This window comes from Entelurus aequoreus, linkage group LG03 (genome assembly GCF_033978785.1).
Source record: "Entelurus aequoreus isolate RoL-2023_Sb linkage group LG03, RoL_Eaeq_v1.1, whole genome shotgun sequence".
NCBI classification, from domain to species: Eukaryota; Metazoa; Chordata; class Actinopteri; order Syngnathiformes; family Syngnathidae; genus Entelurus; species Entelurus aequoreus.
The window spans coordinates 24,326,851-24,353,620 of NC_084733.1; the positions used below are offsets into that span (position 1 = coordinate 24,326,851).

The following is a 26,770-nucleotide window of genomic DNA, read 5'->3' on the forward strand; positions in this document are numbered from 1 at the left end:
TGTCTCTGTAACACTTTTTTTTTTGTGTGTGTCATTGGGTTGCTTGAGTGTAGTTCACTTTTACGACTAGTCTATAAAATCCGCTACACCTCCCTGATACCGAAGTACATGTCAAACTACTTCCTTAAAGGCCTACTGAAATGACATTTTCTTATTTAAACGGGGATAGCAGATCCATTCTATGTGTCATACTTGATCATTTCGCGATATTGCCATATTTTTGCTGAAAGGATTTAGTAGAGACCATCGACAATAAAGTTTTGGTTGCTGATAAAAAAAAGCCTTGCCTGTACCGGAAGTAGCCTGACGTCACAGGTTGAAGGGCTCCTCACATTTGCACATTGTTTACACCAGCAGCGAGAGCGATTTGGACCGAGAAAGCGACGATTACCCCATTAATTTGAGCCAGGATGAAAGATTTGTGGATGAGGAACGTCAGAGTGAAGGATTAGAGTGCAGTGCAGGAAGTATCTTTTTTCGCTCTGACCGTAACTTGGGTATGTACAAGGGCTCATTGGATTCCACACTCTCTCCTTTTTCTATTGTGGGTCATGGATTTGTATTTTAAACCACCTCGGATACTATATCCTCTTGAAAATGAGAGTCGAGAACGCGAAATGGACATTCACAGTGACTTTTAACCCCACGACAATACATCGGCGAAGCACTTTAGCCACGGAGCTAACGTGATAGCATCGTGCTTAAATGCAGATAGAAAAAAAAGAAATAAGCCCTTGACTGGAAGGATAGACAGAAGATCAACAATATTACCAAACTCTGGACCTGTAACCACACGGTTAATGCTGTACCGCCTGGCGAAGCCTAGCAATGCTGTTGCTAACGACGCCATTGAAGCTAACTTAGCTACGGGACCTCGACAGAGCTATGCTAAAAACATTAGCTCTCCACCTACGCCAGATCTCATCTGCTCATCACGACCCGTGCTCACCTGCGTTCCAGCGATCGACGGCGCGACGAAGGACTTCACCACTATGATCGGTGCGGTCGGCGGCCTGGAGACGGAGGAAGTCAAGGTGAGGACAGCGGCGCGGCGACGGGCATTGTAGCTTTCGATGCCCCGGCCGCCATCAGAGTCGGTAAGAAACATATATTTCCCCAAAGTTACGTACGTGACATACACATAGTGACACGCACGGACGGGCAAACGATCAAATGTTTCGAAGCCAAAGCTGTACTCACGGTAGCGCGTCAGCTATCCAACTCAAAGTCCTCCTGGTTGTGTTGCTGTAGCCAGCCGCTAATACACCGATCCCATATACAGCTTTCTTATTTGCAGTCTCCATTGTTAATTGAACAAATTGCAAAAGATTCACCAACACAGATGTCCAGAATACTGTGGAATTTTGCAATTAAAACAGAGTTGTTTGTATTGGGATACAATGGTGTCCCAATACTTCCGCTTCAACGTCACGCACAAACGTCATCATACCTAGACGTTTTCAGCCGGAAATTTCCCGGGAAATTTAAAATTGCACTTTATAAGTTAACCCGGCCGTATTGCAGTGGCGTGCGGTGAGGTTAATGTCTGGTGAGGCACGACTGCATCATCACAGTCAGATTTACAAACATTTGAACCTGCAGTGCAGGTGTACCTAATGTTGTGTCCCTGCGGTCGTTCGCGGCTCCTGCAGCGCGAGCATTGTTGTTTTTGCACTTTTTGGCTTCTTGTTAAGTGACTTTTTTTGGGTGGATTCGGTCTTGCACGTGGAGGGTTTAGGTGTGGGCTTTGGTTGGTGTGGCCGCGGCGCTCCCGTCGGGGGTGTATTCTGCGGCGGAGGTGCTTGGCACCAGGAGGCGGGGTTATGAGACGAGCCTCCAGTTTTATGATCGCTCAGCACAAGAAATACGTTACACACATACAGATGTTGACAAAATACACTGTACATTATATACCTCAGCTAACTAAACTATGGAAATGTATAATATAATTCATATAGCAATACGGTCTCACTGCACAGCAGGCCAGCAGTTAGCCGAGTCATTGCGCAATCCATGTTGAGGCACAAATCAGTGACGTGCCTCAACTGGCTGCTGATCACCGCACCGTCTCTTCTCAGTATTTGAACGGCAAATGTGAAAATAAAAATAAAAATAATCTAAAACTGGTGAAGTTAAATGGAAAATAACTTTAGTATTATCACTGGATACATATAACAATTTAATTAATTTTTTTTTCTTTACTTTTTTTTTCTTTCCATGATGGCAGGTGAGGCCGTGCCTCCCCTGCCTCTAGTGACGGCACGCCACTGCCGCATTGGCATGTGTTGCAATGTTAAGATTTCATCATTGATATATAAACTATCAGACTGCATGGTCGGTAGTAGTGGGTTTCAGTAGGCCTTTAACGTAAATGACCGCCATAACCACAACACCAGGGGGAGCTCCACTAACCACGTTAAACCCAGATTCCGATCTAACAAAGGTCTTATTAACTCATTCTCTTTCCATGCCACATCAATATGGAATGCACTCCCAACAGGTGTAAAAGAAAGGGCATCTCTATCCTCCTTCAAAACCGCACTAAAAGAACACCTCCAGGCAACTTCAACCCTAAACTAACACCCTCCCCCTTCCACATCCCACCTCCCCAGATTGTAAATAATCAAATGTAAATAATCAAATGTAGGTACGTATTCTTATGCTTTCTGATCTCTTTCTCTCTCTCTCTATGTCCACTACTTGCTGTACATATCCTACCAAGTCAGTCCTACACTGTTTCAATGTCCATTTATCTGATGATGCAATTGTTGATGACTGAAGTGTTGATATCAACCAAACCTAACCCCCCCACCCTCCTCCACATCCCACACCCCGTATTTTAAATAATGTAATTAATTCAATGTATACACTCTGATGATTATCTTGTGTGATGACTGTATTATGATGATATCTGATAGTATATTTCTGTATCATGACCCCGACTTAAACAAGTTGAAAAACTTATTCGGGTGTTACCATTTAGTGGTCAATTGTACGGAATATGTACTTCACTGTGCAATCTACTAATAAAAGTCTCAATCAATCAAAATCAATTAGTAGCAGTTCCTAATAGGAGTATTTTTGGATGGCTTAATTTGTATGAAAACTTGGGTTGTTTTTGGTACCAAAATGTATTTCCATACTTTTCAATACTTCTCTAAATAAAGGGCATCATAAAAAATGGCATTGTTGGCTTTATTGCAACAAAATAATTGTACAGAAGACGCTTTTTTTCTTTCTGTGTCATTGGGTTGCTTGAGTGTAGTTCACTTTTACGACACTGGAGGGGGCATTGAACGCATCGTTACATTAGCAAGCTCTGAAAGTTACGGTGAACTTCGATGTCAACTGTTTAATTGGCAGTGTGCGTCAATACAAAGTGAGTTACTTTATTTACACTTTAATATCACTTGTAGTGTGCTTAAAACTGTATTGCAACTCTCATTTAGTCAGTTTTATTGTAGTCTAATGGCTGTTTGGCATCAGGTTCACGAGCTAACTGCTAGCTGAATATCATACCCTGATTGGGGCCTGTTCTTGGACATGTTTGTTAGCCCCAATTGACAATTTAGAATTATTATTGTGATGCTATTTACATTCTATTAAACATTACATTACTTAGGGCTGGGATGTTCAAATTCTGTGCATTTATGTAAACTGCGTATACACAGCTAAGTGATGTATATTTAACAGCCCTGTTGCAGGCTTGTGCTTATATTTCATTGCATTGTGGTCACTCTAGTTGATTTATAATGATTGTATTTGTTTGTATAGGAAACCACACACACACAAACGAACAACTCATGCATGTCTTCAATATACAATTGAACCTGCAAATCTGGACTTGGACAATCTATTATTTCTCCTGCACTCACCTGAACGAATAATTGCTGTCCTGACCCGACACTCTGAAGTGATTGCTAATCCATATTAAACCAGTCATTGTAGTGACGACTATGATAGTCATAGTCGTCACTACAATAATCTTACGGTACATTAAACATATATTTGTTATTGCAATTGAATTTTGTCTTTTAAAATAGTGAACATACAAAACAACTTGTCTTTTAGTAGTAAGTAAGCAAGCAAACAAAGGCTCCTAACTTGTCTGCTGACGTATGCAGTAACATATTGTGTTATTTCTTATTCCTTTATTTTGTCAAAATTACGAGGGACAAGCGGTAGAAAATGAATTATTAATCTACTTGTTCATTTACTGTTAATATCTGCTTACTTTCTCTTTTAACATGTTCTATCTACACTTCTGTTAAAATGTAATAAACACTTACTCTTCTGTTGTTTGGATGCTTTACATTAGTTTTGGATGATACCACAAATTTGGGTATGGATCCGATACCAGGTAGTTACAGGATCATACATTGGTCATATTCAATGTCCTTATGTGTACAGGCACATATTTCCTGAGTTTATAAACCTAATATAAATTGAAAGAAAAGAAAAAAGATTTTGTGATGAAAAAAAATATCGATGTAGTCATTGCTCTGATGCGACGACGACTTCTGTTTTGTTTGATCAGTTGTTTTACTGCTGTGTTACAGGCATCGTTTGGAAACAATTAAGGTATGTAAAATGTCTAATTTCACAAGGTATATATCTGCCGCTTATAGTTCGGTGCGGCTAATATATTTAAAAAAAAAAACTATTCTAAAATTTGGTGGGCGCGGCTTAGCCCGGAAAATATGGTAACTCTGGCTGCTCCTTACCTTGATTACAAAGTCGGTTCTGGTACTGCTATGTTGTGTGGTACATTAGTAAGTAAATGACCATGTGGCCTGCCATTTTAGCCTAATGACTGACATGTTGTTTTTTGTTGCTGATTGATTACTTTACTCAACTATCTATTTTAACTCTAAGGTCGATTCTATGAACAATATATAGAGGAAACTTTTAGATAGAAAAGGTGTGCTTGGAAAATTGGATCTAGACTTTAGGCTAGTCAAGTTGATCAGCTAATCATTCAAGTTAAAGGCCTTTGGTTTGTGTTATCGTCGATAGTGCAAAGCTTGCTTCCTTGTGTCCTTAATACACTTTAGAAGCACAGAAGCATCCCCATGGAGGCTTATGTTGCTCAGCTGAGCCTGTCCTGCTGGCTTTTGACGGACACGTTTGAACGCCCCGCAGCAGACAAGCGTATCGCTCTTACCCTGCGGGAGCAATGAAGATGCCCGTTCCGGAATTCTTTTAAGACTTGGATGTGAGAATGCAAAGGCTCAGGAGGGCAGCCATCCCTCAGACTGTCCTCACCAATGGCTTCTGCATAAACCTTTAATCTTGTTGCCTCGGATGTAATTAGACAGGCCGGCGGTGGAGGTAAAGTGCTGCGGGCTAACCTGAAGGAGGCGTTCGCACATCTGTTTTTTTTTTTAGATGTTCAATGCCAAGCTTGGTGAAGGGAAACAGATGAAGCAACTGTGATGCTGCAGGCATGCTTTTAATCGAACTGGATCTGTTGCCTTTGTTTAGTTGCCCAGTAAATCCACAAAGCAGTTGGAAACAGAATAAATATGGAATTGGGTTAGTGAGTTCACAGACAATTAGACAATGCTCTGGTAGGGGTCAAGTTCAGTATGTATTCAGTTCAGTTCAGTTTCAGTTTATTTTGATCATGCATACGATTCAGTGTAATTCATCACATATTTCCAGTTGTTTCATTACAGCACGTCCGAAAAGGAATAGAAATAAATGCAGCTAATTTTAATACTTGGCAGACTCATCACGTGGGCCGGATAAAACCTGTCCGTACGTTTGAGACCCCTATCTTAAACTGAATCATATTGGTGCTTTGTTTGATTTTTTGGTTAATCCATTCCATAAATTAATTCCGCATAATGATATGCTAAAGGTTTTAAGTATTGTACGTGCATACAAATGTTTTAAATTAGATTTTCCTCTAAGGTTATATTTCTCCTCTTTTGTTGAGAAGAATTGTTGTACATTCTTGGGTAGCAGGTTATAGTTTGCTTTGTACATAATTTTAGCTGTTTGCAAATGCACCAAATCGTTGAATTTCAATATTTGTGATTCGATAAATAAAGGGTTGGTATGTTCTCTATATCAATCAATCAATAAGTTTATTTATATAGCCCTAAATCACAAGTGTCTCAAAGGGCTGTACAAGCCACAACGACATCCTCAGTACAGAGCCCACATACGGGCAAGGAAAACTCACCCCAGTGGGACGTCAATGTGAATGACTATGAGAAACCTTGGAGAGGACCGCATATGTGGGTACCTCCCACCCCTCTAGGGGAGACCGAAAGCAATGGATGTCGAGTGGGTCTGACATAATATTGTGAAAGTCCAACACATCAGCGAAAGTCCAGTCCATAGTGGGGCCAGCAGGAACCATCCCGAGCGGAGACGGGTCAGCAGCGTAGAGATGTCCCCATCTGATGGACAGGCTAGCGGTCCACCCTGGGTATATCCAACATTATGTATTATTCTATTTGTTCTGTCATTTGCAGTATTTTAGTCAGGTGGGGTTGGCGATGGGAATGCAACAAACCCTGCACTAAATTTGCTTACGCATTTTGTTTGTGTTAAAGGCCTACTGAAACCCACTACTACCGACCACGCAGTCTGATAGTTTATATATCAATGATGAAATCTTAACATTGCAACACATGCCAATACGGCCGGGTTAACTTATAAAGTGCAATTTTAAATTTCCCGGGAAACTTCCGCTTGAAAACGTCTATGTATGATGACGTATGCGCGTGACGTCACGACGGCAACGGAAGTATTCGGACCCAATGTGTCACCATACAAACAGCTCTGTTTTCATTGAAAAATTCCACAGTATTCTGGACATCTGTGTTGGTGAATCTTTTGCAATTTGTTTAATGGACAATGGAGACTGCTAAGAAGAAAGTTGTAGGTGCGATCGGTGTATTAGCGGCGGACTACAGCTACACAACCAGGAGGTTGTGTTGTGTTTGAGCTGGATAGCAGACGCGCTACCGTGAGTACAGCTTTGGCTTCCAAACATTTGATCGCTTGCCCGTACGTGCGTGTCGCTATGTGCATGTCAAATACGTAACTTTGGGGAAATATGTTTCTTGCCGACTGATGGCGACCGGGGTGTCGTCGAAAGCTACAACGCCCGCCGCTGCCGCCGCTCCGTAGCTAAGTTAGCTTCAATGGCGTCGTTAGCAACACAGCATTGTTAAGCTTCGCCAAGCTGGAAATTATTAACCGTGTATTTACATGTTCATGGTTTAATAGTATTGTTGATCTTCTGTCTATCCTTCCAGTCAGGGTTTTTTTAAATTTTGTTTCTATCTGCATTTGAGCCTGATGCTATCACGTTAGCTCCGTAGCTAAAGAGCTTCACCGATGTATTGTCGTGGAGATAAGTCACTGTGAATGTCCATTTCGCGTTCTCGACTCATTTTCAAGAAGATATAGTATCCGAGGTGGTTTAAAATACAAATCCGTGATCCACAGTAGAAAAAGGAGAGAGTGTGGAATCCAATGAGACCTTGTACCTAAGTTACGGTCAGAGCGAAAAAAGATACTACCTGCACTGCCTCTCTAGTCCTTCACTCTAACGTTCCTCATCTACGAATCTTTCATCCTCGCTCAAATTAATGGGGTAATCGTCGCTTTCTCGGTCCGAATCTCTCGCTCCATTGTAAACAATGGGGAAATGTGAGGAATCCTTCCTCCTGTGACGTCATGCTACTTCCGGTATAGGCAAGGCTTTTTTTTATCAGCGACCAAAAGTTGCGAACTTTATCATCGTTGTTCTATACTAAATCCTTTCAGCAAAAATATGGCAATATCGCGAAATGATCAAGTATGACACATAGAATGGATCTGCTATCCCGTTTAATAAAAAAAATTCATTTCAGTAGGCCTTTAAGCTGATTGCATTTAGGATAAAGTTGGGGTTTTGGAGCGACAATAGGATTAAAAAAACATAAAATTATGTTTTGACCACCTAATCTAGCTATTTAGAGGTGGGAAACATACTTTTGAAAATGGAGGTTTTCATTGCAGTTTAATGCTTGCAACGCTTTACAGTGAATTGTGCATTTACTACAGTATGATAAGAAGAGAATAGGAATGGGCGATATGGCCTAAAATATATATTTCGCAATATATATTGCAGCATCCTGCAATAACGATGTATATCACAATATATTATTTGGTATACACATGATAATTATAATTAATAACCGTTTTGTTACTTTTCTCAATTGTATTAATCTATTTGCTAATTTAATGTTGATCTGGTAACTTTCTGTTGTAACATGGCTACATCTACACTTCTGTTAAAATATAATAAGCACTTTTTCTTCTGTTTCAATACTTTACATTGATTTTGGGTGATACTACAAATTTCTGTATCAATCCAATACTAACAGGGGCAGTATCGGCCATACTCACCTTGAAACTGATACTTCCAATTTTCAAGATCATTGAATGATTACATTTTTTATCACAATTATAACCAGACAACAACACAGGATGGCAGTGTAACAATATCAATCAAATATTTCAATTCTTTCCCAATATTGGCTCTTATTTAAATCATTTGGTTTTTGCCCTTAAGCCCTCTCTTGTGTCCAGGTACTTTTTTCCTGAGTTTGAAAACACTAACAAAACGGCAAAAAAATGTTTTGATAATAAAAAATATCGATCTAATCAACGCAGTATTGACCATATACAGATTTTATACTTGGTATTGTTACAAAAACGCAAACACACAAACTGTTTCTGTTTCATGAGATAGTTCTTGTATCAATGTGCCATATAGATCTAGTTTAATATTTGCCCCACTATTTTTTTTTTTGTCTTGTCCAGCTACTCAGGCAAATCATATTGTTGATGTAGATGGCCATAATTACTGTACAGATTTATTTTACAAAAGAAAAGTGTGGGATACTTCTCTTGTTGCCTTATTTGTATTTGAGCAGGAGGGCATAGAAAGAAGAACAAAAAGGAAGACAGAGGGGATTATTGTGGGGACAAGAGGGGATAAGACAGAGAAACAACAACAGAACAACATCAGCAAATAAAATTTGTACAAATATTATATGAAATGTCATAGCAAAGAAACAGTGAAGTAAATAATAACACATAAATGACAATGAACAATATTGCACAACAAATGGAGCAATAACAATACCAATATAAATAGCACTATTGATAATGAATAATAACAGTAATTACCTCTATTATCAACAATACAATTGTTTCAAATGCAACAATACATATATGCAATGAAAACTTGACTTACAAAAGAAAGCAGATAAATGGAGGGAAAGAAAGACAAGCGAACTATAATAACCTTGTAGATTGTTATAGCAAAATAGGTTAAGCTTTATCAGTGTGCTGCTTTTTTACCCAGTTTCCCCTGGGGGGACAACATTGCTATATGTTTGATTAAACATGATTATATTCATAAGTGTATGTATGCATATGTGATAGTATGTGTATATGTATGTTTGTACAGTGAAAGTGCATGTGGATGTATGTACTGTTTGTGTATGTATGTGCGGGCGTATGTACCTAGGTACTTATGCACATACATATGTGTGCGCGTATGAATAATAGTGTATGTATGTGTGTTTGTATGTACAATATTAGAGATGTCGATAAATGCTCTAAAATGTAATATCGGAAATTATCAATATTGTTTTTTTAAAATGTATTATTATTATTTTTTAAATTAAATCAACATAAAAAACACTACATACACTTACAATTAGTACACCAACCCAAAAAACCTCCCTCCCCCATTTACAGTCATTCACACAAAAGAGTTGTTTCTTTCTGTTATTAATATTCTGGTTCCTACATTGTATATCAATATATAACAATACAGTCTGCAAGGGATACAGTCCGTAAGCACACATGATTGTGCGTGCTGCTGGTCCACTAATAGTACTAACCTTTAACAGTTAATTTTACTCATTTTCATTAATTACCAGTTTCTATGTAACTGTTTTTATATTGTTTTACTTTCTTTTTTATTCAAGAAAATATTTTAAATTTATTTATTTTATTTTATTATTTTTTAAAAAAAGGACCTTATCTTCACCATACATGGTTGTCCAAATTAAGCATAATAATGTGTTAATTTCACGACTGTATATATCGGTATCGGTTGATATCGGTATCGGTAATTAAGAGTTGGACAATATCGGATATCGGCAAAAAGCCATTATCGGACATCCCTATACAATATATTTGTCTCCCAGTATGTGTGGGAGCCAGAATACGGCCCCAGCCACTCAGAGAGCCCAACCCAAAACAGCAGGCGCGGTGCCCAGGGAACATGGGCCCACCGACCACAGGCAGGCAGGCCTGTTTAATCGCACCTATCTCAAAATAGACACAACCTTTGTTTAATCACACTTTGAAGTTTGGGTAAACAGTTTACAACTTTTTTTCTAACAGTTTCTTTCGGCTGTTTTGCGGACCTGTTTCAAATCATTGTCTTTTGACAAGTTGGGCTTTCACACAGACATTCGGAAAACCGTAACAGTAAGTCTTTTAGCCATACGCCTTTATTATTATTATTATTTTTTTTTTGCACAGAACCCAGAAAAGCAGAATATTCTGCTTCTGCATAGCCGCGCGGGACGTGATACATCAGTGCCGGTGTCAGGTGTCAGACGGTGACAATTGCTTTCAGCACAACAAGGCGGGAGAAGAAGTGAGTCTCAAGTGTTAAACCTAAACCCCGTGTCTCGACTTTTCATTATTCCCGTTCACAGAGGACCCGTCCTGCTTCTGGTACAACACTAATGTACTAGCTCACAAGTCTTTTGTACGACTTTGCACCCACATTTTTTGTCGGTGGTGTTAATACACTCCTAAAATGAACCTACACTTGCAAACTCCAAGAGATTAAACTAGTTCTAAATAGTGGTGCAACAATTAACCGGTTTCACTATTTACGATGATTAAAAACGTAACGATTATTTAATCGCAAAGGCCCCCTATACCGTGTGTTTCAGTCCTCCTCACTTGCTATAAACAGACTACTGTATATTTGAGACCATAAGGTGCAATGTCGGTGAACGGGTCTGTTCGAGTCTATTTTCATACAAAAGGCACTATTTAAAACTCTTCCCATCACAGATGCTGGCTTTTGAACTTTGCGCCTAGAACAATCCGGATGGTTATTTTCCTCTTTGTTCCGGAGGACACAATGTCTACAGTTTCCAAAAAACAATTTGACATGTGGACCACAGAATACTTTTCCACTTTGCATCAGTCCATCTTAGATGAGCTCAGGCCCAGCGAAGCTGGCGGCGTTTCTGGGTGTTGTTAAAAAAAGGGCTTTGGCTTTGCATAGTAGAGATTTAACTTGCACTTGCAGATATAGCGACAAACTGTTGTTACTGACAGTGATTTTCTGAAGTGTTCCTGACCCCATATGGTGATATCCTTTAAACACTGATGTCGCTTTTTGATGCAGTATACTGTAAATATAATATGTAAATATTACATATATGTTATATTTTATATTGCTGCTACGGTACCTTTTAGTCTACTTTATACCTGCATTATCCTTTCCATCCTTACACTTTCTATCCTTTATAACTGACCTACTGTGTGGAACAATTTCCCTTGTGGATCATTAAAGTTTGTCTAAGTCTAATGCAAGGTCACGGGCATTCAATGTTACGTGCAGTGATTTCTCCAGATTCTCTGAACCTTTTGATGCTATTACAGACCTTAGATGGTGAAATCCCTAAATTTTGGCAACAAATAAATATGATATAATATTTTTGGTGTTTGTTTTCGATGGCAATATTCATATTTTTGCACACTTTTATTGTTTTTGTGTGTTTCAAAGGTTTTTATGATCGCTTCTCTTTTATACGATTTTTTTCTTTCTTTCTTTTTGTCCTGTCCAGCTACTCAGGCAAATCATATAGTTGATGTAGATGCCCATATTTGCTGTACAGATTAACTCTACAAAAGAGAAGTGTGGGATACTTCTCTTGTTGCCTTATTTGTATTTGACTTTATTAAATGCATTCATATTAATGTTTGGCACAGCAGGGCCAGAGCAGGAGGGGATAGAAAGAGAAAAAAAGGAATACAGAGGAGGAAATTGCGGGGACAAGAGAGGGATAAGACAGAAGGACAACAAACACAACAATAACAACCACAACAACAACAGGACAGCATCAGCAGATAGGATATGTTCAAATAAGATAGTAAAAGTGATAGCAGAGAAGCAGTTAGTGAAATAAATATTAATAACACAGAAATTACAATGAACATTATTATGCTACAAATGGAGCAATACAAATACCAATAGTGATGGCACTATTGATCATGAATAATAACAATAATTACCTCTATTATCAACAATACAATTGTTTCAAAGGCAAAAATACATATATGCAATGATAACTTGACATTCCAAAGAAAGCAGATGAATGGAGGGGAAGAATGAGAAGCGAATAGTATTAACCTTATAGATTGTTTTTGCAACTTAGGTTAAGTTTTGTCAGTGTGCTGTGTGTTACCCAGTTTCCCCAAGGGGAACAACGTTAATATATTTTGGATGGTTAATATGTTTGATGGTTAATATCTTTTTGATGTTAATATCTGTTTGATGTTAATATCTGTTTGATAATATCGGTTTGATGTTAAAAATAAGTTTGATGGGTCATATATGTTTGATGGGTCGTATATGTTTGATGTGTTAATATATGTTTGATGGGTTAATAATACAAACCCCCTTTCCATATGAGTTGGGAAATTGGGTTAGATGTAAATATAAACGGAATACATGAAATTCTAAGTTAATTATTTGAAAAAAAAAAAAAAAAGTTTATGAGTTTGAACATCAAATATTTTGTCTTTGTAGTGCATTCAATTGAATATGGGTTGAAAAGGATTTGCAAATCATTGTATTCCGTTTATATTTACATCTAACACAATTTCCCAACTCATATGGAAACGGGGTTTGTATGTTTGGTGGTTAATATATTTTTGATGTTAATATATGTTTGATGTTATACTGTATGTTTGATGTGTAAGCATTTCGGGTACTTCAAAAATGACCAGAAGGTCATTGAAGACAACGGCTCATCCATTTGCAAAACCTGCCAAAAGAAAGTTGCGGCTAAAGAGTCTAATACGTCCAATATGGGACAGCTTTACACGGCAAAGTAAAAGTAAGACATAACAGCTGAGTTAAGTTATAATAGTGGCAAGTTACATGGAGGATTTAGTTAGATATAAACGTGTCCCTTACAATCTAGCTCAGCGTTGAATCGGTTCAGTGTAGACAAACAGCAACAGATACTCCTGTCGCAAGATCTCCATTTAACAATAGGGATTGCTTCTTCCTGTCTGTGTTGAACACACTATTGGTATTGTAAGTTAATATAGCAAGTGTAAAACACTAACACAACACCAGGAGCTGGTAGACAACACATTGTAATCCCATTGGGTTGAGTTTTTTCTTGCCCTGATGTGGGATCTGAGCCGTTGTTGTGGCTGTCGTAATCTGTCGTTGTGCCTTGTGCAGCCCTTTGAGACACTCGTGATTTAGGGCTATATAAATAAACTTTGTTTGATACCATGGGATCTAACGGTGTGCATTCCAGTTATTAACACAGCCTGAAATAGATGATTGAAAATGAATAAATAGGCATGGATGACAGTGGCACATGAATAACCTTTTCCCCTGTGGGATCAATTAAGTTGACCTTAGTCTTATACTAATACTACAGTTATTGAATAATGGGTTTATTTATTATTAATACTACTTTTAGTTAATCTTTATTTTGTACTGTTATTATAATGGTAGTATTTGATTTTTGTTATTTTCATCCAAATGTAGAAATACATTTTTATGTAATTATATATATTTCGTAATCGACATAATCTCGAAACCGTGATTATTACTCAGACTATAATCGCACAGTCAAAATCTATAATCATTGCATCCCCACTTCCAAACCTAATGTATTTATTTTTTAATTTGGGGAACCAAAGCCCATTATGCTACACTCTGTAACTATCCTCAGACCTTTCACAAAAGACAAGCAAATAATTGATTCTTGAAAATGGAAGCTTGTCATAGTCAAACAACTTTGTGGCGCTACTTAAAAAAATGCAGATTAAATTCGGCTGTAAAACATCCTCCATGTTTTTCCCTTGTGATGTTTCTTACTACACATCGCCACCTCCACTTGCTGTTGTTTTGTCGGCGTGAGATGATCTCAATTTAGTTGGCATCGATCCGGTTCGGCCTACAAGTGAGCAGCAAAACAGCCCCTGGTGATAAGCTTTGGTTTATTATCCATGGCAAGAATCATTTGAGAGAAGTGTGGAGGGACGGCTCTCAGCGTATTGCTGCTGCCAGACGTTTGTTGGAGCTGATGATTTGTTTGGACAGCCTTCAATACAATCAAGTGTTTAGCCAACAAATTAATCCAGTTTGTCATCAACCCTTTTTACATACAGAGGGAACTCCTTACTGGGATTAATTACACGCTTAATTCTCTTATTTAGTTATGTTACATTACATATGCACACAATTTTTTGTATCACATTTGCTGTAACTGCACAAAATCACATGATGATACACTTACTGTACAGCACATCTGTCAAACTCGAAGGTCGGAGGTCAGATCTGTCCTGCCACTTCATTCTATGTGGACCCACCACTTTGTTCTATGTGACCCTATCATTTCATTCTATGTGACCCCACCACTTCATTCTATGTGGGCCCACCACTTCGTTCTATGTGGCCCCGCTACTTCATTCTATGTGACCCTGTTACTTCATTCTATGTGACCCGCCACTTTGTTCAATGTTGCCCCACCACTGCATTCTATGTGACCTGCTGCTTTGATCTATGTGGCCCCACCACTTAATTCGATGTGGCTTCACCTAGGGCTGGGCGATATATCGATATACTCGACATATCGCGGGTTTGTCTCCGTGCGATATAGAAAATGACCATATTGTGATCTTCGAGTATACGTTCTCAGGCAGTTGCTTTTAGCTGCGGGGCATTAAAGGCCTACTGAAAGCCACTACTACCGACCACGCAGTCTGATAGTTTATATATCAATGATGAAATCTTAACATTGCAACACATGCCAATACGGCCGGGTTAACTTATAAAGTGACATTTTAAAATTCCCGGGAAATATCCGGCTGAAACATCGCGGTATGATGACGTATGCGCGTGACGAAGTCCGAGTAACGGAAGTTATGGTACCCCGTAGAATCCTATACAAAAAGCTCTGTTTTCATTTCATAATTCCACATTATTCTGGACATCTTTTGCATTTTTTTTAATGAACAATGAAGGCTGCAAAGAAGACAGTTGTAGGTGGGATCAGTGTATTAGCAGCGGACTACAGCAACACAACCAGGAGGACTTTGTTGGAGCGCTAGCCGCGCTAGCTGCCGACTTCACCTTGACTTCCTACGTCTCCGGGCCGCCAAACGCATCGGGTGAAGTCCTTCGTCCTTCTGCCGATCGCTGGAACGCAGGTGAGCACGGGTGTTGATGAGCAAATGAGGGCTGGCTGGCGTAGGTGGAGAGCTAATGTTTTTAGCATAGCTCTGTGCAGTCCGGTTGCTAAGTTAGCTTCAATGGCGTCGTTAGCACAGCATTGTTAACCTTCGCCAGCCTGGAAAGCATTAACCGTGTATTTACATGTCCACGGTTTAATAGTATTGTTGATTTTCTATCTATACTTCCAGTCAGGGTTTTTTTTCTTTTGTTTCTATATGCAGTTAAAGCAAGATGCTATCACGTTAGCTCGTAGCTAAAGCATTTCGCCGATGTATTGTCGTGGAGATAAAAGGCACTGAATGTCCATTTCGCGTTCTCGACTCTCATTTTCAAGAGGATATAGTATCCGAGGTGGTTTAAAATACAAATCTGTGATCTACAATAGAAAAAGGAGAGTGTGGAATCCAATGAGCCAGCTTGTACCTAAGTTACGGTCAGAGCGAAAAAAGATACGTCCATCGCTGCCTCTCAAGTCATTCACTGTAACGTTCCTCATCTACGAATCTTTCATCCTCGCTCAAATTAATGGGGTAATCATCACTTTCTCGGTCCGAATCTCTCTCGCTCCATTGTAAACAACGGGGAATTGTGAGGAATCGTAGCTCCTGTGACGTCACGCTACTTCCGGTACAGGCAAGGCTTTTTTTTTATCAGCGAGCAAAAGTTGCGAACTTTATCGTCGATTTTCTCTACTAAATCCTTTCAGCAAAAATATGGCAATATCGCGAAATGATCAAGTATGACACATAGAATGGATCTGCTATTCCCGTTTAAATAAAAAAAAATCATTTCAGTAGGCCTTTAAACTGCATGCGTTTCTCACTCTTTCCTGTCTCTCCTTCTCACAGACTTTAAAACAAGCGCACCTTCTTACATACGTCACATACTGTCACGTGAGCAACGTCACACTCTCCCGCAGAGCGAGAGGTAGCGACATGTTAACGTTAGCTGTGATGCTAACAGCTAACGGTGTGGTTTGAGGTGTAATACGAGAGAAAGAAGGTGCGAATCTGGTAACAAATGGAGGAATAATTAATTCCCAAGAAAAACCGCACGGGGTCCATCGTCTGACGGTGGTTTGGCTTCAAGCGGGAATGTGTCTTTGCATCATGTCAACATCTCCGTTCCAACTAAATGCCGAAGCAACTATTTCCACATCAACACCGTAGGACATATACTATTTGATATGCAGCTCATTTTTATGTGACACTTATTGAAATCTTGTGTGTCATCATGCACAAAAGTCCCTTTATAGCTTGTTTTAAAATGTCTCTGACAATCTTGCACTGTCTGTTTTGGAAATGACATGAATGTTTGTGCCACTGCTTAATAACTGTTTAATAAATACAGTTTTGCTAAATTGACTTAGTTGTGATTTCCCCCTCTGCATGAAAGTTTAAAATGAGCATATATTAATGCAGTCTGAACAAGAATGTTTTAATGTAGACACATAGAATCATCATACTGCTGTGATTATATGCAGGGTTTCCCACACATTCATTTATGTTGGCGGCCCGCCACGAAAGAATTACGTCCGCCACAAATAAAAAAAATAAAAGATAAAAAAACATTTAAAACAAAATTTTTTATTTTTTTTAAATTTTTTTGTTGGCCTCTCCAGCTTCTCAGGCGAATCATATAGTTGATGTAGATGCCCATATCTGCTGTTCAGATTTACTTTACAAAAGATAAGTGTAGGATACTTCTCTTGTTGCCTTATTTGTATTTGACTTTATTAAATGTATTCATATTAGAAACACAACATGTGTATACAACAAAGGGTGCAAAGTCTGCAGGCAGTAGGAAACACATGGTTAAGTGTAGGGAGTAAAACTGATGGCAGTCTAAAGTTCAAGATTTTTGGAGCTCTTTGTTCAGTGGATCAGATGTTTGATGAAGCTCTGTGTCTATCTACCACCACTACTGTTTTCTGTTTATTTGTTACTGACTGTGGCAGGACACCTCTGCCTCTGTTTCACTTTATGTTGCTGGTAAATAATATGGTTGTAGTAGTAGGCTAAAGTTAAATTATTTAGTATGCACTAATTAAAGGGGCAGAGCTTTGAGACATTTTAGCTTTTATATTTTATAAGATATATTTTTTGTAAGAACCACAATTAATAAATATATTTCAGTGAATAACTTATTGTTAAAATCTGTATATAAATATGTACATAAAGTGTTGTAATTATATTGTAAAATGGAGGGATGGACGTTTAAAACAAAACTGTTATTATTAATTAGTAAGTATACATATTTTTAGCCTTTTTAGAGAAAATCAAATCATTGTAGTAAATTATGCAAATTACTCGATGATGTCATGGTGACCACGCCCATAGCCACGCCCATAGCCACGCCCCCACAACCACAGGTATCTTGGCAGTTTATGGGAAACACTGATATGCATCAAGTGTTCATTCAAGGCTAAGGCAAAATATCGAGATATATATCATGTATCGCGATATGGCCTAAAAATATAGAGATATTAAAAAAAGGCCATATCGCCCAGCCCTAGCTTCACCACTTCATTCTAAGTTTCCCACTACTTAATTCTATGTAGCCCTGTCACTTAATTCTCTGTGGACCCGCCACTTAATTCTCTGTGGACCCGACACTTAATTCTCTGTGGACCCGACACTTAATTCTATGTGGCCCCGCCACTTAATTCTATGTGGCCCCATTAGTTCATTATAAGTGACCCGCCACTTAATTGTATGTGACCCCGCCACTTAATTGCATGTGACCCCGCCACTTAATTGCATGTGACCCCGCCACTTAATTGCATGTGACCCCGCCACTTAATTGCATGTGACCCCGCCACTTAATTGCATGTGACCCCGCAACTTAATTGCATGTGACCCCGCCACTCAATTGCATGTGACCCCGCCACTCAATTGTATGTGACCCCGCCACTCAATTCGATGTGGCCCCGTCACTTAATTCTACGTGGCCCCGTCACTTAATTCTACGTGGCCCCGCCACTTCATTCTACGTGGCCCCGCCACTTCATTGTATGTGGCCCCGCCACTTCGTTCTATGTGGCTTCACCACTTCATTCTAAGTTTCCCACTACTTAATTCTATGTGGCCCTGTCACTTAATTCTATGTAGGTAGCCCTGTCACTTAATTCTATGTAGCCCTGTCACTTAATTCTATGTAGCCCTGTCACTTAATTGCATGTGACCCCGCCACTTAATTGCATGTGACCCCGCCACTTAATTGCATGTGACCCCGCCACTTAATTGCATGTGACCCCGCCACTTAATTCTACGTGGCCCCATCACTTAATTCTACGTGGCCCCGCCACGTCATTCTATGTGGCCCAGCCATTTCGTTTTATGTGGCTTCACCACTCTAAGTTTCCCGTCACTTAATTCTATGTAGCCCTGTCACTTAATTCTATGTGGCCCTGTCACTTCATTCTATGTGGCCCCGCCACTTCATTCTATGTGGCCCCGCCACTTCATTCTATGTGGCCCCGCCACTTCATTCTAAGTGAGCCGCCACTTCATTCTATGTGGCCCCGCCACGTCATTCTAAGTTTTCCACTACTTAATTCTATGTGGCCCTGTCACTTAATTCTATGTAGCCCTGTCACTTAATTCTATGTGGCCTCACCACTTTGTTCTACGTGGCCTCACCACTTCATTCTATGTGGCCCCACCACTTCATTTTATGTGGGGCTGGAAATGTGTGTCAATAGAGCATTTTCTGGCTAAATGTATATACTGTATGTTTCAATTTTGACAGAAAAAAGGGTACTGCATGCAATTACATATCTTCTAAAATGAAATATTATCCAATTTTGACAGAAAAAAGGGTACTGCATGCAATTACATATCTTCTAAAATTAAATATTATCCACTAATACAACAAGATATTCCAAGCATTTTTTTCCCCCTTGGTTTTCTAAAATTACTACTTAAATGTATGCTTGTTACCTTGACCTACGATTTCAAAAGAAACGACCCATCCAACTTTTAGTAACACATCTAATCAACAAACACAATTGCATGTGCACATTTTGTAACAAGGCTATTATACTTTTTTAGTCATATATATTCACTGCTACAAGGGCCCCTCTGATGGCAGCCATAAATGTGATGTGGCCCTCAATAAAAACTAGTTTGACCACCCTGGTATGTTTTAACATGGCATTATGTGATGAGGGTGAGAGGCACTGTTTTTTTTAATTTTTATGTTTATGCATATTCTCATTCAATCACGGTCAATAAATCATGGTCGCTCAAGTGTAAAAAGAAGTTAACCGTTATAAAATGTAAAGAATAAAAAGTAACCTTGACTTACACAACTAGTTGAAGCCATTCTCAGGGCATTCAATTGATCACAACTGGACTGTTCAGTTTGTTTCCCCTCTCATCCGAGCAGACTTAGATTGGTCAGATCTAGTCTGAGCGCTGCTGCCAAGGCCCAAACAATTAGTAGTCTTAACAAGAGGAGTTGTGCATGCTCAACAAAACTTTGTTTCATTCTATTGTGGTGTAAAAAGCAACTGTAAAGATGCAAAGGAGCAACACCAGAATGGAAACTGGTTAGCATTGTTTTGGCCTCGGCCCCAGCTCTCAGACTAGACCTGAGACCACGTCTGTGAACATTAAAATGTTTTTAAAAATCACAGTAATCACGTTTTTACACTTTGAATAATCGCGATTAATCGCGGTAGAATAGTTCTGTGCATAATTCAAATTAACTTTTAAAAAGACCCTAATATTTTGACACAAACACAATGTTATTATTTCATACACTTTTTAAATGTTTTACAAACCCCGTTTCCATATGAGTTGGGAAATTATGTTGATGTAAATATAAACAGAATACAATGATTTGCAAATCCTTTTCAACCCATATTCAATTGAATGCACTACAAAGACAAGATATTTGGTGTTCAAACTCATAAACTTTATTATTTTTTTGCAAATAATAATTAACTTAGAATTTCATGGCTGCAACATGTGCCAAAGTAGTTGGGAAAGGGCATGTTCACCACTGTGTTACATGGCCTTTCCTTTTAACAACACTCAGTAAACGTTTGGGAACTGAGGAGACACATTTTTGAAGCTTCTCAGGTGGAATTCTTTCCCATTCTTGCTTGATGTACAGCTTAAGTTGTTCAACAGTCCGGGGGTCTCCGTTGTGGTATTTTAGGCTTCATAATGCACCACACATTTTCAATGGGAGACAGGTCTGGACTACAGGCAGGCCAACCTTGTACCCGCACTCTTTTACTATGAAGCCACGTTGATGTAACACGTGGCTTGGCATTGTCTTGCTGAAATAAGCAGGGGCGTCCATGGTAACGTTGCTTGGATGGCAACATATGTTGCTCCAAAACCTGTATGTACCTTTCAGCATTAATGGCGCCTTCACAGATGTGTAAGTTACCCTTGGGCACTAATACACCCCCATACCATCACAGATGCTGGCTTTTTAACTTTGTGCCTAGAACAATCCGGATGGTTCTTTTCCTCTTTGGTCCGGAGGACACTACGTCCACAGTTTCCAAAAACAATTTGAAATGTGGACTCGTCAGACCACAGAACACTTTTCCACTTTGTATCAGTCCATCTTAGATGAGCTCAGGCCTAGCGAAGCCGACGGCGTTTCTGGGTGTTGTTGATAAACGGTTTTCGCCTTGCATAGGAGAGTTTTAACTTGCACTTACAGATGTAGCGACCAACTGTAGTTACTGACAGTGGGTTTCTGAAGTGTTCCTGAGCCCATGTGGTGATATCCTTTACACACTGATGTCGCTTGTTGATGCAGTACAGCCTGAGGGATCGAAGGTCACGGGCTTAGCTGCTTACGTGCAGTGATTTCTCCAGATTCTCTGAACCCTTTGATGATATTACGGACCGTAGATGGTGAAATCCCTAAATTCCTTGCAATAGCTGGTTGAGAAAGGTTTTTCTTAAACTGTTCAACAATTTGCTCACGCATTTGTTGACAAAGTGGTGACCCTCGCCCCATCCTTGTTTGTGAATGACTGAGCATTTCATGGAATCTACTTTTATACCCAATCATGGCACCCACCTGTTCCCAATTTGCCTGTTCACCTGTGGGATGTTCCAAATAAGTGTTTGATGAGCATTCCTCAACTTTATCAGTATTTATTGCCACCTTTCCCAACTTCTTTGTCACGTATTGCTAGCATCAAATTCTTAAGTTAATGATTATTTGCACAAAAAAAAATGTTTGAACATCAAATATGTTGTCTTTGTAGCATATTCAACTGAATCTGGGTTGAAAATGATTAGCAAATCATTGTATTCTGTTTATATTTACATCTAACACAATTTCCCAACTCCTATGGAAACAGGGTTTGTACTTGAATGCAAGTCATTAGTTTTTTCAAAAACTTGGTCACAATTTTATCTAAAGTTTTGCGGATCCCGCCAGTCCCCTCACTCATTTGATCATTAACCGTATCACAACCTGCTCCGCCTTTCAGGTAACCATCCACGGTTAAGCTAGAACAGCATGAGCAGTCAACATAAATTGCACGACTAATCCGTGATTAATCGTCACACATGATTAATGTGATAATGTTCATCGATTAATCGCATAGGTTAACACGTCAACTTTGACAACCCTACTTTTTCTCCCCCCATTTTACAATGGTTAAGTTATTTTTGCACTTGTGTGACCTGAATGTTTATTCTTATTGTAAAATTTTCTATTTTATTTCCATTTTAAATCCCCATTATTTACTTTTTACTTTTTAAATTCGATCTCAATTTTGTACACTGCTGCTGGAATTTAAATTTTCCTGAGGGATCTCTCCTGAAGGAATCAATAAAGTACTATACATCTATCTATTAAGGTTAAAAAGTGCGATACATAGCTGTGATGTGGTAAGTTTGCAGAACACGTCGATAAAAGAGGCTAGCCAATTTGGAACCACAGAGCTATTTATCTTAACGTCCCTCAGTGTTGTGATTTAAGTTGTATGTTTTAAGTTGTAAGTGCTATGTTTTAAGTTGTTCCAGTGGTTAACTTCTTTTTACACTTGCATGGCCATTAACAATATTAAAAAACACTAATCGTTGCATACATCCTTAGAGATACTTCTTAGTGTTTTATTAGTCGATTACCAGTGGTTTGTCTTATGTTTTTATGACAATTAAGAAATGTAAACTGTTATCTGACCGTTTTATGAACTAATATGAGAAAACGTGTTTCAGAGTCCTCACTAGCGTATTTGTTTCCACTTCAACTGAATTAATTGCCAAGAGTGCAAGTTTTATCCAAATAACGCACGCACAATAACGATACTGTACACTGTTTTTGAAGGAGTGCTTTTTTTTTTTTTTTTTTTTTCAGGGTCAGGATCCAGGTTTTACTTAGGTACATGAGAATACCATCTGAAAATCGAATTTTTTTAAAAATCTGGAGTAGCCAAAATTGGTGTGCAAGCGTGCCATCTGATCTCTTGCATCTTTCACACAAGGGGGAAGTTTGGGGAAAGAGTTTATGCAACTTAACTTTCGAGTAGTGTAACCTGGGTATAACTTTGAATTGAATCAATTGCAACCTAGCATTGACTGAGCAATGGTGAATGTCATTGAAGGCTTGTTCCCATATCTCATTTTGGATAGTGATGTTGAGATCCTCTTCCCATGTTTGTTTGAATTTAATACCAGGCTGTGCATGTTTGTGTGAGGAAAAAAAACACACCAATTTTGAAATCAAGCCCTTTGCTTCTGGCGAGCCAAGCAGGAGCCTAGAGAAATATTTTTCCTCTGGGAGGGAATCAGATGATGAGATATTTTGTCTTATGTAATGACGTAACTGTAAATACCTAAAAAAGTTTGACTTTTGCAGGTTGTTTTTTTTGTTTCAAATGACCAGAGACGCTTATCAACATAAAGCTCAATACAACAATTCAAGTGTTTTCTTCACAAGTGGCAGGTTAAAGTGTGTGTGGGGGGGGTGAAAGCAATTAACTCCAACATGTCATGAAGGTGCAATTTGACATGCACCTGAAGGTAACGTTTAGAGGAATATTGACAGATATTTCTCAAGCTTTTTTTTCTTTCCACTCCACAAGACGATTACACCATCGATTCCTTCTTTAGCTGAGTTTGCCTCACTTTTTAATTTAGAATGGCGTAGAAATACGAGAGTAAAGCCAAGCATAGGGTGGTCGTTTAGGTACGCTCTTCCATGCGGTACAGTAGTCGCTCGCTGCAGAGATTACACTGACAATAGCATGTTTTTATATTCTCCACACACACACACACACACACTGCACTGCTGAATAGAAAGCCATGCAACACATGGCTGCAATAGTCATCATTTTCCAAGCGAGTGTGTAGGAAGCTGGGCATGCCTTACCGTCTATGCGCCTTTCGCTTCATGTCCGCCACATGTGCATCCCTCCGGAGAAGCATGCATTTTGGGAAAAGCCTCCTCTCATTCTGACTGGCATGCACGCGAGCGGAGTGAAAGCGAGGGAGCGGGGGTGTTGAATGGAAAGATGCGTACGAGAAAGGGAGGGCTTGTGATGGAGAGGAGAAGAAGTAGAGAGAGAGAGAGAGAGAGGGGGAGAGTAGCAGGTAGAGGATGTGACTAACCTCATGTCACGTTGCATCTCTCCATCAGAATCCTGGTGGGAAGGTAAAAGAAGAGGGGCGGGGCAAATTATTACATTTATTTATCTATAGGGTTGGACCCAGGCTGCAAATGTACCAAGCAAACACAGGGCCGGTATTTCCGGTACTGATAATTTTTTTCTTGACATTTTTCAATATCCTAACCTAAGCTTAAGGTTTATGTGTTCATTGATAATAAATAATCACATGGTTTCATATCACTTGACAAGCTTGTAAACCAGGGGTGGGCAATTCATTTTTACCCGGGGGCCGCATGAGCAACGCGAGCACTGCTGGAGGGCCACATCGACAATATTTCAATTAAATTTTGCTCAATATTATTTTTGATATATACTGTAAGATTAATAATACTTTCATTTAACCTAACTTAACTTTATACCAAAAGCACTGCTTTGGAAATCATTTGTACCCCTTTCAGAGATCACATTTAGTTCCTCTTAACATCCTCATGTTGCACAATGAAATGTAAGCATAGGATGAAGTGTGTATTCCTGTAACTTTCTCTAGTAACAGCATTCCATGATTAATATAAATAAAACATTAATAATAAATGACAGTAAAATAAGCACACGTATGACTGAGGAGTCATAGTGTTACTTTGTGTGGTGTTTGAGTTGTCCGACTTTTTGAGTGGCCATAAACGCACCAGTGGTTTAGTGGTATGCGTGTTGGTGACAGATGACAAGTTGGTTTTGGCCTGGTTTGTACGGCAGAAAATGACTAGTTTTTCGAGATAGAAGTGTTTTACTCGTGTTTTTGGTGTGGTTATGGCCGAATACAAACAGTTTTGCTCAATAAAGTGATCGATATAATTCCTGGCCTCGAAGCATCTCGATAGACGTTATAATAAATGAACGGTGTTCAATTGAACGGTGTTGACGAACACCGTTAGGGCCGCTTGTTGTCACTGTCACTCAAAGTTGCATTGCAAATTTACACAGAATAAATGTGTTTATTTTGTTTAGAATTCAGATGGGATTTGATGCGCGGCATATATTTGCTGTGCGCAGAGGACGCTTGAGCAGTGCGCAATTGCGCAGGCGCGCACCTTAGAGGGAACGTTGCTTGGCAGTCCATGTCTTATTGAAAACACGCCATTCGTCATCAACTTTTCTCTTTTTAGCGTCTCGGGTGTAAACCGTGCATCACTTGTCGCTGTGCACCTTCACTCACAGGTTACACACGGACATACGCCCATAAATAACACTTTTCAAAATAAAAGCAGCACAGTTGTATTGCACGCACGACAAAGATGTTTTTTCAACTTTATTTTGTAATTTGTGATTGCAGCTGTTCACATTCACTCACAATCACGCACGCGCATACGTCCACACGGAAGTAATACAAATAATGATTTTCAAAACAAAAGCAGCACTGTTGTATTGCACACTCGACATAGATACTTTTAAAAATGTATTTTGTAATTTATGATTGGCCTCACACGGGCCGGACAGGGATGCACAAAGGGCCGGATGTGGCCCGCGGGCCGCAGAATGCCCAGGTCTGTTGTAAACTGTAAGTAGGTTAGATGTAATTATCGAACACGATTTAAAATCAAGAGTAAGATTACTGATTCAGTGTTAATGTTTGAGTGGGTCCCAAGGCCCTCTGTGCTAGAAAAGTTGGGCCCTGACCTTAAAAAGATTAGGAACCCCTAGTTTAGATATTATTCATACATTGTTGGCTGGCATTCGACTCATTCTGCTTCAATATGGTGCAGACTAGCAACTATATGCTCGATCATATTTTTCATCATTTCTTTTTTTAAATTTAATGTTAATCTTTAACTGTATTTTGGGCGGATCCTTCTGTGGCATTTGCCACGCCAACTAATAGTTGGGATGCATGTAATTAAAATGTTTGCTTGCAATTTGAAGCATAACAATTAGCCAAGAGACAGTTCTTATCTCCAAACACTCTTAAAGGGACCCTATTTTGCAAAACCAACTTTTCTTACCTATTGGTACCTGCTGGTGTGTATTTGGGATCTGTATAAGTCCCGAAAATTTGATTTATCCATATACGGTATAAGTGTATGCAACGGGCCTTGCGCGCATCCGCCATTGTAGTCCACACTATAGTCAATTAGCTCCTTTTTTTCCCGCTATCCTCTTGTTGTGGGGCAGACTGGCTCGTACATGCACATGCATCCTCCGGTCTTGCCATTTCAGATGCAAAGTAGCGTATCCTTTTCATTTATATCTGTCAGTAGACTCGCTATAGAAGCGCTCAAAACTACAACAAAGTGGGCAGAGAGAAGACACAGTCAAAGTAGAGGCATGCAAATAAGACCGCCCGAAAAACAGCGAATCCTGAAGAGACGGTCAGAGAACTCCCCCCAAAAAACACCATTGCATGTTATGTAGACCACAAGGAAGTGTTTTAAATGTAGAAAAAAAACATACTACGACCCTTTTAAGTTGAAGTACTTCTGGAGTGTCAGTTTTTCTGTCCCAAACATCCAAGAATATGAACACAAAACACATTTTAAACAGAACGGATATAGTTTTACATGCAGAAAACAATGTAAAATACATATAAATGATATGTATAAATAAACATTTAACACCAATGGCACTTTAATTCAAAACCCTTGTTTGTG

At 39.2% G+C, this 26,770-nt stretch overlaps 1 protein-coding gene across 2 annotated transcripts in view; it reads right to left on the reverse strand.

Moving 5' to 3' along the window:
- Nucleotides 1-26,770, reverse strand: part of LOC133646303 (brain-enriched guanylate kinase-associated protein) — a 131,459-nt gene that overhangs the window by 92,716 nt on the left and 11,973 nt on the right. The window contains exon 2 of one of the 2 annotated variants that reach the window (XM_062041522.1): nt 24,130-24,161. In XM_062041522.1, coding sequence (XP_061897506.1) covers nt 24,130-24,161 — 32 coding nt within the window. Of the gene's footprint in view, nt 1-23,890; nt 24,009-24,129; nt 24,162-26,770 lie in introns of those variants that run through there. The other variant, XM_062041524.1, reaches the window with a different exon arrangement.